We start from the raw sequence: 14822 nt of genomic DNA, 5'->3' as shown, positions 1-14822 counted from the left end.
AATATTTGCTTCAAGTGAAAAATATTCTATTTGCTTTAAGTGAAGCGTTAACGAAGATTGTACATCTCTCTTGCTTGTCAAAGTCCTCCCTTTGTGTGGCCCCTTGGTTCAGTCGGGCCTGACGCACAGAACCTTGCAGTAAATTGAATGGGGTCGTGGGAGAGAAGATAGTCACCAGGGGTAGTTGGCTAGCTAACTAGCTTGGTTAGCAGCTTCACTGTGTAGCTAGGCTGAGTCTGAGATGTGGCGCAACGTCCCTTTTGTCTGAAAACTGTTTGCGGAAAAATATATAATACCGATGGAGCCAGCCAACTGATTTTCAGAACATCTATCTACAGTTCGTTTTGACTATCGGTCATCTGATCTGGACCTCGAACACATCGTAAGTTTGTATTTTTTGGTTTTTACCAACTTTGAAAAAGTGAGCTAGCTTCTTAGCTAACTTTAGCTGCTTGTACTAGATTAGTTTCTTAGTAGCTTACTACCACGGTAGTTAGCCTAGACAGTTATCCAATGTTTACAGGCGAAGAGGGCCATTTGACATGGATGCATTGGCTAGCTAGTTCATAGAGGTTGCTAAACTATTAGCTACAACGGTAGCGAGCCAATGTTGTGTATTTGGTACAACAACGCGTGTAATTGAACGTTATCTTTACCTAGCTAGCTAGTTGGTTAACCTTAGCTAGCTACTAGCTAATATTTTATATTCTATTCTAGGACGGACACTTACTGGCTAGCTGGCTAGCTGGCTGCTAACTTTGATGTTAGCAAGTAGCCAGTACGAGTAAATGGTTTTCACGAGAATGGACCTGTTGAACTATCAGTTCCTGGACAAAATGAACAACAATATCGGGAGACTACACTACGAAGGTAAGATACTAATTTTCAATGGCTAGCTAAATCTGTTATCGGCCTAATCCTAGCTGATGGTTAGTCACTAACGTTAATTTTATTATTTCACCTTTATTTAACCAGGTAGGCCAGTTGAGAACAAGTTCTCATATACAACTGCGACCTGGCCAAAGCAAAGCAATGCGAAAACAACAACAGTTACACATGGGATGAACAATCGTAGTCAATAACACAATAGAAAAATCTATACAGTGTGTGCAAATGAAGTAAGGAGGTAAGGCAATAAATAGGCCAATAGTGGCAAACTAACTACAGTGGCCAACATTATGCATACCAGACGGCACTCTTTTAATTTATTTTTTAATTTACGGATAGCCGGGGCACACTTGAACACCCAGACATTATTTACAAAGGAAGCATTTGTGTTTAGTGAGTCCGCCAGATCAGAGGCAGTAGGGATGTTCTCCTGTCCTGCTAAGCATTCAAAATGTAACGAGTGCTTTTGGATGTCAGGAAAATGTTAAAAAGTACATTAAAAAGTTACTTAAAAAGTACATTATTTTCTTTAGGAATGTAGTGAAGTAAAATTTGTGAAAAATAATGTAATAATAGTACAGATATCCCAAAAAACGACTTAAGTAACTTAGTACTTTAAAGTATTTATTATTTAAGTAGGCTACTTTACACCACTGCTAGCCCACGTTAGCCAGCTATCTATGCTATGGCTTCCCCCATTATTTGTTGATCAATCCATTATCACCATAACAAACCATACCGTGTGTTTAGTTAACTAGCATTAAAAGCACAATTGAATGTGTTGGATTAGTTTGGTAACCACTAAAAAATTCTAACCAGATTTCCATCCAACCTTCTTATTCGAGTAAAGTACATGTCGGATAAAACATGTAAAGACAGGCCTGATGATTGAAACAGCAAATTTGTCGGTAAAACAAAATACGCATGACAATGTGGGATCTTATTGTCTGTAAAATGAATAATGTGAGAAATCGCGGTGAAAATGTTGATATAATAACATCTTATCGAAGTAAACTTGGAGTCACGCGATGGCATGTTGTGTGGTCCTACAACTCGGGAACACATGCAGTTTATTAGGATACAGATAAAATACATTCTGATTAACTTTTATGTAAAAACTTTTATTTAACCTTTTATTTAACTAGGCAAGTCAGTTAACAACAAATGCTCAACTTCAATGGGTGGTGAAAGTGTAAGGTGATAATCTTTATTCACCTTTCCAATAAAGGAGCGGGTCTTATTGTGGTGAACATGATCGATGCTTGGCAGCCATTTGACAAATTAAAATAATGTCGTTCTTTTGTCCAAAATAATCTCACGTAGGCTAAACCCACACTGTATCAGCGTATGGAACACCGTTTGGGTCTTTGCGTGTCAAAAAAAGATACACGTCAAATTGTGTTTGACGTTTCAAACAACACTATTTGACGTGCCAGATAAGCTTATTGACCAATCAGGATCTGAATATGACTGCACGTCATATAATAATTTCATACATTTTTTTTAACGTAGTTATTACACATTGATTACACTGACTCGTATTTCATATGTCACAAGGATTCATCAATACCTATGCTATGACGCTGGTAAAGTTGTCTCGCGCACCTATAGTGCTGGTCATTAAAAAAAAGCTAGCTAGCTGATGGGTGAAAACAATGTTCTTCCCCAAACACATAGCAACACGACATCATCTGTTTCAGTAGCAATAGTTAGCTTGCTAACTATATAGCTAGCTGTCATAATTTAAAATAACCATAATTTACAAGACCGTTTTTATTTGATTAATGGTGGTCGGACCCATCTATGTGAAGCTAGCCATAATAAGGATTAGCCACAATAGTGGACTTTGCGGTTAGCCTTCAAAATAAAAGTGTGTCATTGACAGTGATGCAAATGAATTCAAAATAGTAGAATTATGCCATAATTGAATAGATCATGCTAAATGAGTTTGGAATGTTGTTATATAAAATCAGTAAAAGACAATTAGTTAAATTTGACAAATCTGCTGAAATCACACTGGATGTATTAGACTTTAGCATTGCATTGGGGGGGGGGGCATACTTATTTCACTGTACAGCCTTACCTATGGATTGTGGATCAATGACATGGGGTATCAGTCTACTCTGACACCCAGATACCATTAGCGTCTTGGCTCTTATTGCGGGAATCTGAAGATCTGTGATTTGAACCACATTTATTGTCAACCTACTATGTGCATTGAACACTATTCCTGAGGAAAAATAATACTGCGTTTTGGAGTCTTATAACTGAGGAGGACCTTGGGAAAAAATATCTTGTGTAAAGCTGTACAGTGCATAATGAATGTCAATACACACAATAGGCTGACTGGGGAGGTGATTTCACACAGTCACAGTCCCACGATTAGAGCTACAAAGCTAATATTTGCATAAACTCTTCACAGTTGTGTTCTGTGGGTGTCACCGAGTAGACTGATACCCCATTTCATTGCTTCACATTCCAACCTTGTTTAACATTATCTAGTCTAAATATGTCACGATTCCACCAATTGTAACCTTCTGCGACTGTCAACAAGAGCTACTTTTATTTTAAGGTAAACCTCAAATTCCACTTTTGTGCCTAATCCTTATTGTGGCTAGCTTCACACCACAACCCGGTCCGGTCAAGCCTCACTAGCCAGCTGAAGCTAGCTGGCTGCTTATAACGTTAGCTTTGGGCAACAGGGTTAAGGAGCTGGCTAGCTAAACTCAGCAAAAAAAGAAACGTCCTCTCACTGTCAACTGTGTTTATTTTCAGCAAACTTAATGTGTGAGTACTTGTTTGAACATAACAAGATTCAACAACTGAGAGATAAGCTGAACAAGTTCCACAGACATGTGACTAACAGAAATTGAGTAATGTGTCCCTGAACAAAAGGGCGTTCAAAATCAAAAGTAACAGTTAGCATCTGGTGTGGCAACCAGTTGCATTAACCTTTTGTGACTAGGGGGCAGTATTTTCATTTTTGGAAATAAAACGTTCCCATAGTAAACGGGATATTTTGTCAGGACAAGATGCTAGAATATGCATATAATTGACAGCTTAGGATAGAAAACACTCTAAAGTTTCCAAAACTGTAAAAATATTGTCTGTGAGTATAACAGAACTGATGTTGCAGGCGAAAGCCTGAGAAAAATCCAATCCGGATGTGCCTCATGTTTTGAAAGCACTGCGTTCCAATGTGTCCCTATTGAGCAGTGAATGGGCTATCAACCAGATTACTCTTTCTCCGTATTCCCGAAGGTGTCTACAGCATTGTGAAGTAGTTTTACGCATTTATGTTGAAGAATACCCGTAGGTGGCTACATTGCGCAAGTGGTCACCTGATGCTCCCAGAGAGATTCTCGCGTAAAATACAGAGGTAGCCATTACTCCAATCGGTCCTACTGAAAAACTAATTGTCCTGATGGATATATCATCGAATAGATATTTGAAAAAAACCTTGGATTGATTATAAACAACGTTTGCCATGTTTCTGTCGATATTATGGAGCTAATTTGGAATATTTTTCGCCATTTTCGTGACTGCAATTTCCGGGCGATTTCTCAGCCAAACGTGAAGAACAAACAGAGCTATTTCGCCTACAAAAATAATATTTTTGGGAAAAAGGAACATTTGCTATCTAACTGGGAGTCTCGTGAGTGAAAACATCCGAAGCTCATCAAAGGTAAACTATTTAATTTGATTGCTTTTCTGATTTCCGTGACCAAGTTACCTGCTGCTAGCTGGACAAAATGCTATGCTAGGATATCGATAAACTTACACAAATGCTTGTCTAGCTTTGGCTGTAAAGCATATTTTGAAAATCTGAGATGACAGGGTGATTAACAAAAGGCTAAGCTGTGTCTCAATATATTTCACTTGTGATTTTCATGAATAGGAATATTTTCTAGTCATATTTTTGTCCGTTGTGTTATGCTAATTGGTGTCAGATGATGACAACGGTCCCGTTCACAGGATGGGGTGTCACTAGAGTTTAAGTACTGCAGTGCATCTCCTCCTCATGGACTGCACCAGATTTGCCAGTTCTTGCTGTGAGATGTTACCCCACTCTCCCACCAAGGCACCTGCAAGTTCCCAGACATTTCTGGGGGGAATGGCCCTAGCCCTCACCCTTTCCTTTCCATCAGGTCCCAGACGTGCTCAATGGGATTGAGATCCAGGCTCTTCACTGGCCATGGCAGAACACTGACATTCCTGTCTTGCAGGAAATCACGCACAGAACGAGCAGTATGGCTGGTGGCATTGTCATGCTGGAGGGACATGTCGGAATGAGCCTGCAGGAAGGCTACCACAAGAGGGAGGAGGATGTCTTCCCTGTAACGCACAGCGTTGAGATGGCCTGTAATGACACAAGCTCAGTTTGATGATGCTGTGACACACCGCCCCAGACCATGACGGACCCTCCAAATCGATCCCGATCCAGAGTAGAGGCCTCGGTGTAACGCTCATTCCTTTGATGATAAACACGAATCCGACCATCATCCCTGGTGAGACAAAACCGCGACTCGTAAGTGAAGAGCACCTTTTGCCAGTCCTGTCTGGTCCAGCGACGGTGGGTTTGTGCCCATAGGCGACGTTGTTGCCGATGATGTCTGGTGAGGACCTGCCTTACAACAGGCCTACAAGCCAAGCCCTCAGTCCAGCCACTCTCAGCCTATTGCAGACAGTATGAGCACTGATGGAGGGATTGTGCATTCCTGGTGTAACTCACACAGTTGTTGTTGCCATCCTGTACCTGTCCTGCAGGTGTGATGTTCGGATCTACCGATCCTGTGCAGGTGTTAACACGTGGTCTGCCACTGTGAGGACGATCAGCTGTCCTTCCTGTCTCCCTGTATGGCTGTCTTAGGCGTCTCACAGTACGGACATTGCAATTTATTGCCCTGGCCACATCTGCAGTCCTCATGTCTCCTTGCAGCATGCCTAAGAAATGTTCACGCCGATGAGCTGGGACCTGGGGCATCTTTCTTTTTCAGTCAGCAGAAAGGCCTCTTTAGTGTCCTAAGTTTTCATAACTGTGACCTTAATTGCCTACCATCTGTAAGCTGTTAGTGTCTTAACGACCGTTCCACAGGTCCATGTTCAATTGTTAATTGTTTATGGTTCATTGAACAAGCATGGGAAACAGTGTTTAAACCCTTTACAATGAAGATCTGTGAAGTTATTTGGATTTTAATGAATTATCTTTGAAAGACAGGGAAAAAGGGACCTTTTATGTATTTCCATGAACTGAAGTTGTTTCAGTAGGTGAACAACAAGTGGCTACCTAGCTATTACTTACTCACAAGGATGCCTAAATCATTTCTAAGATTAATGAAAATGACTGCAGTTTCTACTGCTCATTGTTTTCAGGCTAGTTGTGTTGGTGCTACATGGGTACCAAGCTAAAGCGGTCGAACAAATGCCTCATTACCAACGTGGTATTGTAAACACATAGTTCGTGTATGGTGTGTGTTTGTTTACAGACTTCTTATGTACAGCTTTGACAGTGCTAATGATAGTAGTGGTGGTGCTTGGCTTGCACGTGCAAATTCAGCACACACATCATTCTCTCATAGAATTGTGTTATTTCACGGGTCAAATTAAAAGCTTATTTAACGCGTCAAATAGTATTATTTGACGTGTATATATTCTTTGACACGCGAAGACCCACTCGGCGTTCCATATCTGCAAGCTGTTGGCTAGAGCCAATACTAGAGTGGGCACATTTGATATACACTGAGTATACAAAACATTAAGAACACTTGCTGGTTTCCATGACATAGCCATGATCCTTTATTGATGTCACTTGTTAAATCCTCTTTAATCAGTGTAGATGAAGGGGAGGAGACAGGTTAAAGAAGGATTTTTAAGCCTTGAGACGGATTGTGTATGTATGTGTGTCATTTCAGAGTGAGCAAGGCAATAGATTTAAGTGCGGGGTATGGTAGTAGGTGCCAGGCGTCACCAGTTTGTCAAGAACTGCGACGCTGCTGGGTTTTTCATGCTCAACAGTTTCCTGTGTGTATCAAGAATTGTCCAAAACCCAAAGGACGTTCAACAAACTTGATCCAACTGTAGTAAGCATTGGAGTCAACATGGGCCAGCATCCCCGTGGAACACTTTCGACACGTCCATACCCCAGCGAATTGAGGTTTTGAGGGCAAAAGGTAGGGGTGCAACTCAATATTAGGAAGGTGTTCCTAATATTTGGTATACTCAGTGTATAACGCACATTTTTTTTTTTGTGACAAAACCATCAGTAAGGTTAAAATGAGATGGAAACCCAGGGCCTCCCGGGTGGTGCAGTGGTCTAGTGCACTGCATCGCAGCGGTAGCTGTGCCACCAGAGACTCTGGGTTCGCAGCCTGTCTGTGGGGCGACGCACAATTGGCCTAGCGTCGCCTGGGTTAGGAAGGGTTTGGCCGGTAGGGATATCCTTGTCTCATCGCACACCAGTGACTCCTGTGGCGGGCCGGGCGCAGTGCACGCTAACCAAGGTCGCACGGTGTTTCCTCCGACACATTGGTGTGGCTGGCTTCCGGGTTGGATGCGCTCTGTGTTAAGAAGCAGTGCGGCTTGGTTGTGTTTTGGAAGACGCATGACTTTCGACCTTCGTATCTCCCGAGCCCGTTACGGGAGTTGTAGCGATGAGACAAGATAGTAACTACTAACAATTGGATACCACCAAATTGGGGGTAAAATATATATATATTTTTAAATGAGATGGAAATCCATTTAACTTGTATTCGGTACATAGCAATTTAAGCTCAGTGTACGTAAAAATGTTCTATGTCATCACGTCATCCGCAAGAAGTCATTTTGATGGAAACGCATCTCTGGTAGGAGAATTTGCATATTTTATTAATGCATTTTTTTTAGAATATTTGCATGAATCTGTCACCAATTGGATGGAAACCTAGCTAGTGTGACTGCAAGGCTTGACAGACAAGGTAAAGCTAAACCTTTTCTAGCCGACTAAACTCAATTCCACGATTTACAATGGATTTGAGTGGCGACTACTGTGGGTGGACTGGAGCTCCAATGTCACATTTATTGAAGATTTTTATCAAAAACTAGCTACTGATTTCAGCACCCAAAGAATATCCCGCGATTACACAGAACAATGTGTGTAATTGTGGGCTATTCTTTGGGTGCGTAATTCAGCTGTTTCTGATAAAAACTACGTCAGAGCTCCAGTCCCCCCACTAGTTGCCGCTCAACTCCATCGTAAATCGTGGATTTGAGTTTAATCGACTAAACCTTTTCTAGTCCCCATTTCTCAGGTAATGGTCACAGCAGGTGACTAGATCCAGAGTAACTAGATCACGTGGGGGAGCATGGCAAACTCCTATTATTACTGATTTAGTGTTTTAAAATGTTCTGAATACTCGGTAGTTCTACATTATTGAGACATGACCAACTTGGTTTGCATGCAAAGTATAAACAGAGTGTTCTCTACAGCTGAATCTTCTCTCACAGGTGAGTCCAGGATGCCGTCGCTGCCCTCTCCAATGACCAACATGAGGACCGGTCCTCCCCCCATCTGCCCCAGCAAAAGGAAGTATGGCGAGGAGCAAGTAGACGACTGCGTTGACTGTGACAACAACCACATGACCAAAATGAGTCGACTGTTTGCTGCTCAACTGTAAGTATAAACATGTCTGTCTTAATCTATTGTTACGTACTTTGAAATATTTTTTTTTACATTACAATATTTTAATGTCAAATGCATCCAAACATTTGCTGGCATGAAAATCAGATAAATATTGTACACACGAGGAGTGTGCATGTATACTGGACAAAAATAGAAACACAACATGCAGCAATTTCAAAGGTTTTACCGAGTTACAGTTCATATAAGGAAATCAGTCAATTGAAATTCATTAGGCCCTGATCTATGGACTCCACATGACTGGGAGTACAGATGTGCATCTGTAGGGGCGTGGATCAGAAAACCAGTCAGTATCTGGTGTGGCCACCATTTGCCTCATGCAGCGTGACATCTCTTTCACATAGTTGATCAGGCTGTTGATTGTGACCTGTGGAATGTTGTCCCACTCCTCTTCAATGGCTGTACGAAGTTGCTGGATATTGGTGGGAACTCGAACATGCTGTCTTACACGTCAGTCCAGAGCATCCCAAACATGCTCAATGGGTGACATGTCTGATGAGTATGCAGGCCATGGAAGAACTGGGACATTTTCAGCTTCAGCTCATGCTGAAACCTGAGATGATGGCTGCGGATGAATGGCATGTCAATGGGCCTCAGGATCTCACGGTATCTCTGTGCATTCAAATTGCCATCAATAAAATAAAATTGCCTTCGTTGTCCGTAGCTTATGCCTGCCGCCCATAACATAACCCCACCGCCACCATGCGGCACTCTGTTCACAACGTTGACATCAGCAAACGCAACACTATACACGTGATCTGTGATTGTGAGGCTGGGTGGACGTACAGCCAAGTTCCCTAATTTGGCGTTCTTATGGTAGCGAAATGAACATTAATTTCTCTGGCAACAGCTCTGGTGGGCATTCCTGCAGTCAGCATGCCAATTGCATGCTCCCTCAAAAGTTGAGACATCTGTGGCATTGTGTTGTGTGACAAAAGTGCACATTTTAGATTGGCCTTTTATTGTCTCCAGTACAAGGTGCACCTTTGTAATGATCATGCTGTTAAATCAGCTTGGTATGCCACACCTGTCAGGTGGATGGATTATCTTGGCAAAGGAGAAAGGCTCATTAACAGGGATGTAAACAAATGTGTGTACAATTTGAGAGGAATAAGCTTTTTGTGCGTCTGGAAAATTTCTGGGATCTTTTATTTCAGTTCATGAAACATCGGACCGACACGTTACATGTTGCCTTTTATATTTCTTGTTCAGCATAGTTACATGTGCCGAAGAGACAAGCGTGTCGTAAGTAAACACTGTCTACTGCTCTTTAAAAATTCCATGCACTGAATCCCTGCACCCTCATTAAGTGACAGTCTATAAGGCCCAATCTCCTGACTTTAAGGCGGGGTTGATTTAAAGTGGCCTATGAATAACTGGAGCAGTTGGTGGTCTGTGTCTGGCTGTCGGGGGTAATCTGTCACTTGTCCTCTCTTTAACAAGGGGACAGCCTGCCGGCGGAGACAACCGCAACGACCCTTGGATCCTCGGCCACAGCCCCGTGGAGTGCATCACTTCCTCCTCCAACGGCCTCCATGGCAACCACTTGTATGACTCCATTCCCTCCTATGCGATGGACCAGCCTCTGGCTCTGACTAAAAACAGCATAGACTCTGGATTGGGTGGCACAGAGAGGCCTGCCATGCCCGGCCCTGTGGACAGACCACAGGTAATTCTGACAATTCCGAAATACATTCATGCATTGGTCAGTTGCGCCTTACATACAGTCTCGTATTGTGTGTCGCTAACGTGTTTGTTTATATCTTATAGAATCGTCCCTCTGTGATCACCTGTGCTCCTGCAAGCAATCGCAATTGCAACCTGTCTCACTGCCACAAGTCTCACAGCCCCAGCCCACCCATGGATCAGAGGAAGGCTGATGGTAAATGTTTATCACCACATTACCTTACTAACGTGATAAATCTGTGCATAAATTTGATATCATTTTTATCTTTGTTACCATGCCACACTTTAAAATGTTGATTTATTCTCCGTTCCTCTGTAATCCCAGATAACACTGCGGTCGACCCTGTGATCGAGGAGCACTTCCGCCGCAGCCTGGGGAAGAACTACAAGGAGCCCGAGCCCGTCTCCAACTCTGTGTCCATCACAGGCTCGGTGGACGACCACTTTGCCAAGGCCCTGGGGAAGACCTGGCTCCAGATCAAGTCCAAGGGGCCGGGGGGACACCCCCACAGTCCAGAGGCCAACTCCTGAAATACTGACCGGACCTCCCTCACTGTTGAATGGTGAACCACAACCATTTCTTTGTCTGTGGCATCAGACAAGTGCACCGATTGACCTCCCTATACCATTCATTGTCAAGCTTGACTTCCCTGAGCTCAGAACAACGCTAGACAAGACAATGAATTTCCAGTTTTAATACTGTATTATACACCAAAGCTGGCCTTTTACAGACCTTGGGGGGTTCTCCCTGCTCTTATTGTTTGATTGACACTCCGATCTGAGAGGATTTGATACATTTGTTCAGATAGGGTAGTTTTGGTTTGAGTCCAAGTGTTCAAATTCTTCATTTTGAAAGCAGAAATATCCATTTGAGGAGCTCTCTAGGACCCGTATTGGCAGCCTTGATGTCAGCTTGTTTTTATTTGAGGTGTATAATTTTATATATTTTTAACACTTACCCTGACAGAGATTCCCAAAATGACCAATTAATTTGGCCTTTGAGAAGGCATACTGTTCGGTCTTAACTCCCTCATGCCTTTCTTATTAACCAAAGAACTTGCCTGCTGCTTCAAACAAAAAGCCATTATCTGCTTTGCTTCTCTTCTGTTTTCATCCTCCTGCCATCTCCGTTAACTCTCCACGTGACCCTGTGTTTGTGTTTTTAGTTGGAAAGGAAGGCCGGCTCTGATTTGCACTATTATGTGTTAGATTGAGGTAGTGGTAACAGCATACCTGTTTCATTTGGAGCATACAGTACATTTGTAAGAGTGCGTTTTTGTTTGTTTTAACAATACTAACAGTTGTAATGCTATCAAGGCTCTCGTCTCCCTCTGGTCACAATGTTTCTCTCTCTTTTTTTCTCCAACTATTCAGAACTGGACTAACTTTCTCTTTTGTGAACTTTACATTTTTTGTTTTTATTTTTTTGTACTTCTAGTACTCACTTATTTCGTAGATACAGTTAGTAATAATTATAGTATTCTGCTTACAGAGATGCATGTTTCAAATAGCTGGTATCTATTATAATAAGCCTTGTTATTCTATTCTATTTACCCTCAGAATTGATTTTTGTCAGTAACCATTTTAGAAATACTTACTGCTGGTACAGTCGTACTCAATATATTTGTTTGTATATGATTTTCATTAGAATATGTATACACCAGCATCCATCTACAAATCGCAGCCTCTGGCAAGGCTGTCTGAATGCAGTATAATAGGCTACTATTATGTGGTTGGTACGGGATGCTTTGGCATAGACGCATGACTGAACAGTCAACATTTAACATGTAGACCAGTCCTGTCTTAGAGTTGACTATCTTCACCATAATGCCGTTTAGTTGTGGTTTTATTTATTCCAATCTGATGTTTAGTTGAATACTGTTGAATACATTTTGACTAACTTTTCTTTTGTTAAATTGACTCTCAATGAACATGTCTACTTGACATTCTTCACTTTGTAATGTTTATTTCCCCTAAATGAAAATGCTGATGACTTCACCCACATGTATCATGGCTGGCCTTGAACGAAAGCCTTGGCATGAACATTCCACCATCACTACCCAGCTTAATATTTTAGTTGTTGTATGAAATAAGATCTGGTAAGCTTTGAGGAAAGAGGGATAGGTTCTCCTACATTTGTGGTGTTTCTATAGTGTAAACTGTATGGGACTTTAAAAAACATGAACAGAATCAAGGGGAGTAGCAGAACATCTAAAGTACTTTATAGAGGCAGTTTGAGGATGAATGACCTTTCTGCAGTGTTTTCCATTTCCTTTAGTAAACATATGAGTTAACACTGATAGAAAATTGTATAGTGCATTGAGATTGTTTTAGTCAGCTCTTTGTGAAAAAATTATATTATATTTACTTGCATCCTATATTCTACACTGTTTTGAAAATGACTATAAACTCATATTCCCGTTTTATTTTTTACTTTGATATCGAAAGACTATCATTGCGCCGTGCGTAATGATCCTAGAGAATTTTTTTAACAGAACAATGTACTCATGATATGTAGCCATTGGATATTCATGATCCTCTAACCATGCATTTGTATCTATCAAAAAAGTTGATCTTTTTCCAGAGTTGTCTGAGGTTTGATAAGTGCAGGAACACCAGTCGTTCTAAGAATAAGGCTCTCTTGGCATGATGTCAGGGTGACATTACTGCTGCAGGTTCTCTGCTTGTTTCTGTACCGCAGTGGAACTGTAAGGGTTTATCACAAGTTGAATCTCAGTGATATGTTGGGGTTTAATGTTCCAACGTTATTTAATTGGTATTTGACTGCTTGTGCCTCTAAACAAGTTGCAGGAACTAACTCCTCCACTTGTCTCTTAACATGGGAAACTGCATTGCCTTAGATGGTTTGTTTATCTATATTTTGTTCATTTTTGGTCTTATTTCTCCAGAAGAATATACCACTTTTTAAAAAACTTCATTTGTCCTAAATAAACTTTAAATGCTCTATCACAGTCCAGTATGTGAATGTTTTTTGTTTTGGGTCACCAAACCTTGTCCAACAATGTGATTCAGACTTGAGGCCATTTATACATCTTGCACAGGACCCAGCCCATTGCCATGAAACCAGCCACAGAGGCAGCTCTGGGTTTACTTTTTATAAATAAAGTTGTATTTGGCCTCATGGGTGTGGTGGTAACATACAATAACTAGTTACAGCTGTGCTGTGTGATTGTTGTTTCTCAGTGCTGTCAGGGAGGGATGATCATTCTGTCTTAAACACTATCTCTGTCTAAACAAGAGACCCCCATCATTTAAAAGCCTCTTCAGTGAAATAATGTTAGGAAGTTGAACATAAATCTCCAAAGCAAGTCCCTTGTCTGAACATCGAGAGAAATGTGTCACATGACTAATTGGGCCAGTGGGATGGGGCAGTTGAAGGCAGGAGTTTCTAGGGTGTTTTAGGCCTGTTTGGTCCACAACAGTATTAACGAGTAGAATCAGCCCATGGTGAAGTCTGGAGGCTGATGCTGGTCCAATCACAACCCTGTCATTTGACCATCAGGCTGTTGGCAAACTTCATAATGCTGCTGCTTATTTAGAAATGTCAGAGGAGAACTGCGTTGGGGGAGCTGTGGTCAGTCAGTGGAAAGTGAAAGGCCACAGAGGAAGCCAGAGTATGAGGGAGCTCAACAAACACTGTCCTCTAAGAGGGATGGGTTTTTACAGGAGAATATATTATTCAAACTGCAAGAATATAGAATTGTGTCCTCTTTTGGCAAACTGATTTGAATTGAAGTTCATTTACTCTGCCTGGTGAACCAAATTGTTGTTGAATATTTATTTGAGCCTTTATATCATAATGTTATGAACTATATTATATTTGTGTAATTACAGTATTTGTGGTGTGTAACCTCTTTTCAAATGCTAGTAGGGATCACAGAGACATACGTCATGAAATAGACTACATTTTACATCTCAGGCGTGTTATGCATAACTGTAGGCTTTGGCTGAAAGGCCAAAACAGCGTGTCACACAACCACAACATCTGTTTTGTATTATCCTCTTACTGTTGGTGGGGTTACACCCTCCCTTTTAATGGTTCTGTCTTTTGCAATTGTTTGGAGAAGCTACTCTGGGGGATTTTTCCCAGTAAAAAGGGTCAAATTGGCTCATAAGTTTTCCCTGTGAGGTCGCTGACTCGGGTGGCAATCGTAGTAAAACTGTTTTATAGGGTTTCCATGACTGCTTCTAAATGATGATATCTTTCTTTATTCCTGACTCAATAATATAAATGGTGTTGACTTGAGCAAACGCACATTCTATCTTCACCCACCAGAGGGCAGTAATTAACCACGATACAGACGTCACCATGAAACTCCTTCCACTCCCCAGAGACTAAACAAAGAAAATGTACATCACTCTGGGAAGGCTGATTTGAATGAAACATCTCTCATCTCTCATATTATTTATTCTTACATGTGGTTTCCACTGAAACAAATGCAGGTGACAAAGCATAATTGCATGAGAGGTAGGTAGAGTACTGAAGGTGTCATTCTCCCAGCTCTGGGGTTGTGTTTGATACTGCTGCTGCTGGAGAGATAGTTTAATTTAG

The 14822-nt window shown here is 41.5% G+C and overlaps 1 protein-coding gene across 4 annotated transcripts; it reads left to right on the top strand.

Moving 5' to 3' along the window:
* Positions 1–40: 40 nt before the first annotated feature.
* On the top strand, positions 41–13221 carry LOC112222211 (transcription cofactor vestigial-like protein 4). 4 transcript variants are annotated; one of them, XM_024384903.2, is made up of 7 exons: positions 41–382; positions 718–870; positions 8353–8536; positions 9776–9808; positions 10007–10232; positions 10334–10445; positions 10575–13221. In XM_024384903.2, exons 2-7 carry the CDS (start codon positions 789–791, stop codon positions 10778–10780), a joined length of 843 nt encoding a protein of 280 aa, XP_024240671.1. In that variant the 5' UTR covers positions 41–382; positions 718–788; the 3' UTR covers positions 10781–13221. The 4 variants fall into 4 exon arrangements, with proteins under 4 accessions (XP_024240671.1, XP_024240672.1, XP_024240673.1 ...); XM_024384904.2 differs by having other exon boundaries at positions 54–382; positions 8371–8536; XM_024384905.2 differs by lacking the exon at positions 9776–9808 and having other exon boundaries at positions 63–382.
* Positions 13222–14822: the final 1601 nt, after the last annotated feature.

This window comes from Oncorhynchus tshawytscha, linkage group LG22 (assembly GCF_018296145.1).
Source record: "Oncorhynchus tshawytscha isolate Ot180627B linkage group LG22, Otsh_v2.0, whole genome shotgun sequence".
Lineage (NCBI taxonomy): Eukaryota > Metazoa > Chordata > Actinopteri > Salmoniformes > Salmonidae > Oncorhynchus > Oncorhynchus tshawytscha.
Note: the sequence above shows the minus strand (reverse complement) of the source record. Positions and strands in the feature narration are given on the sequence as shown.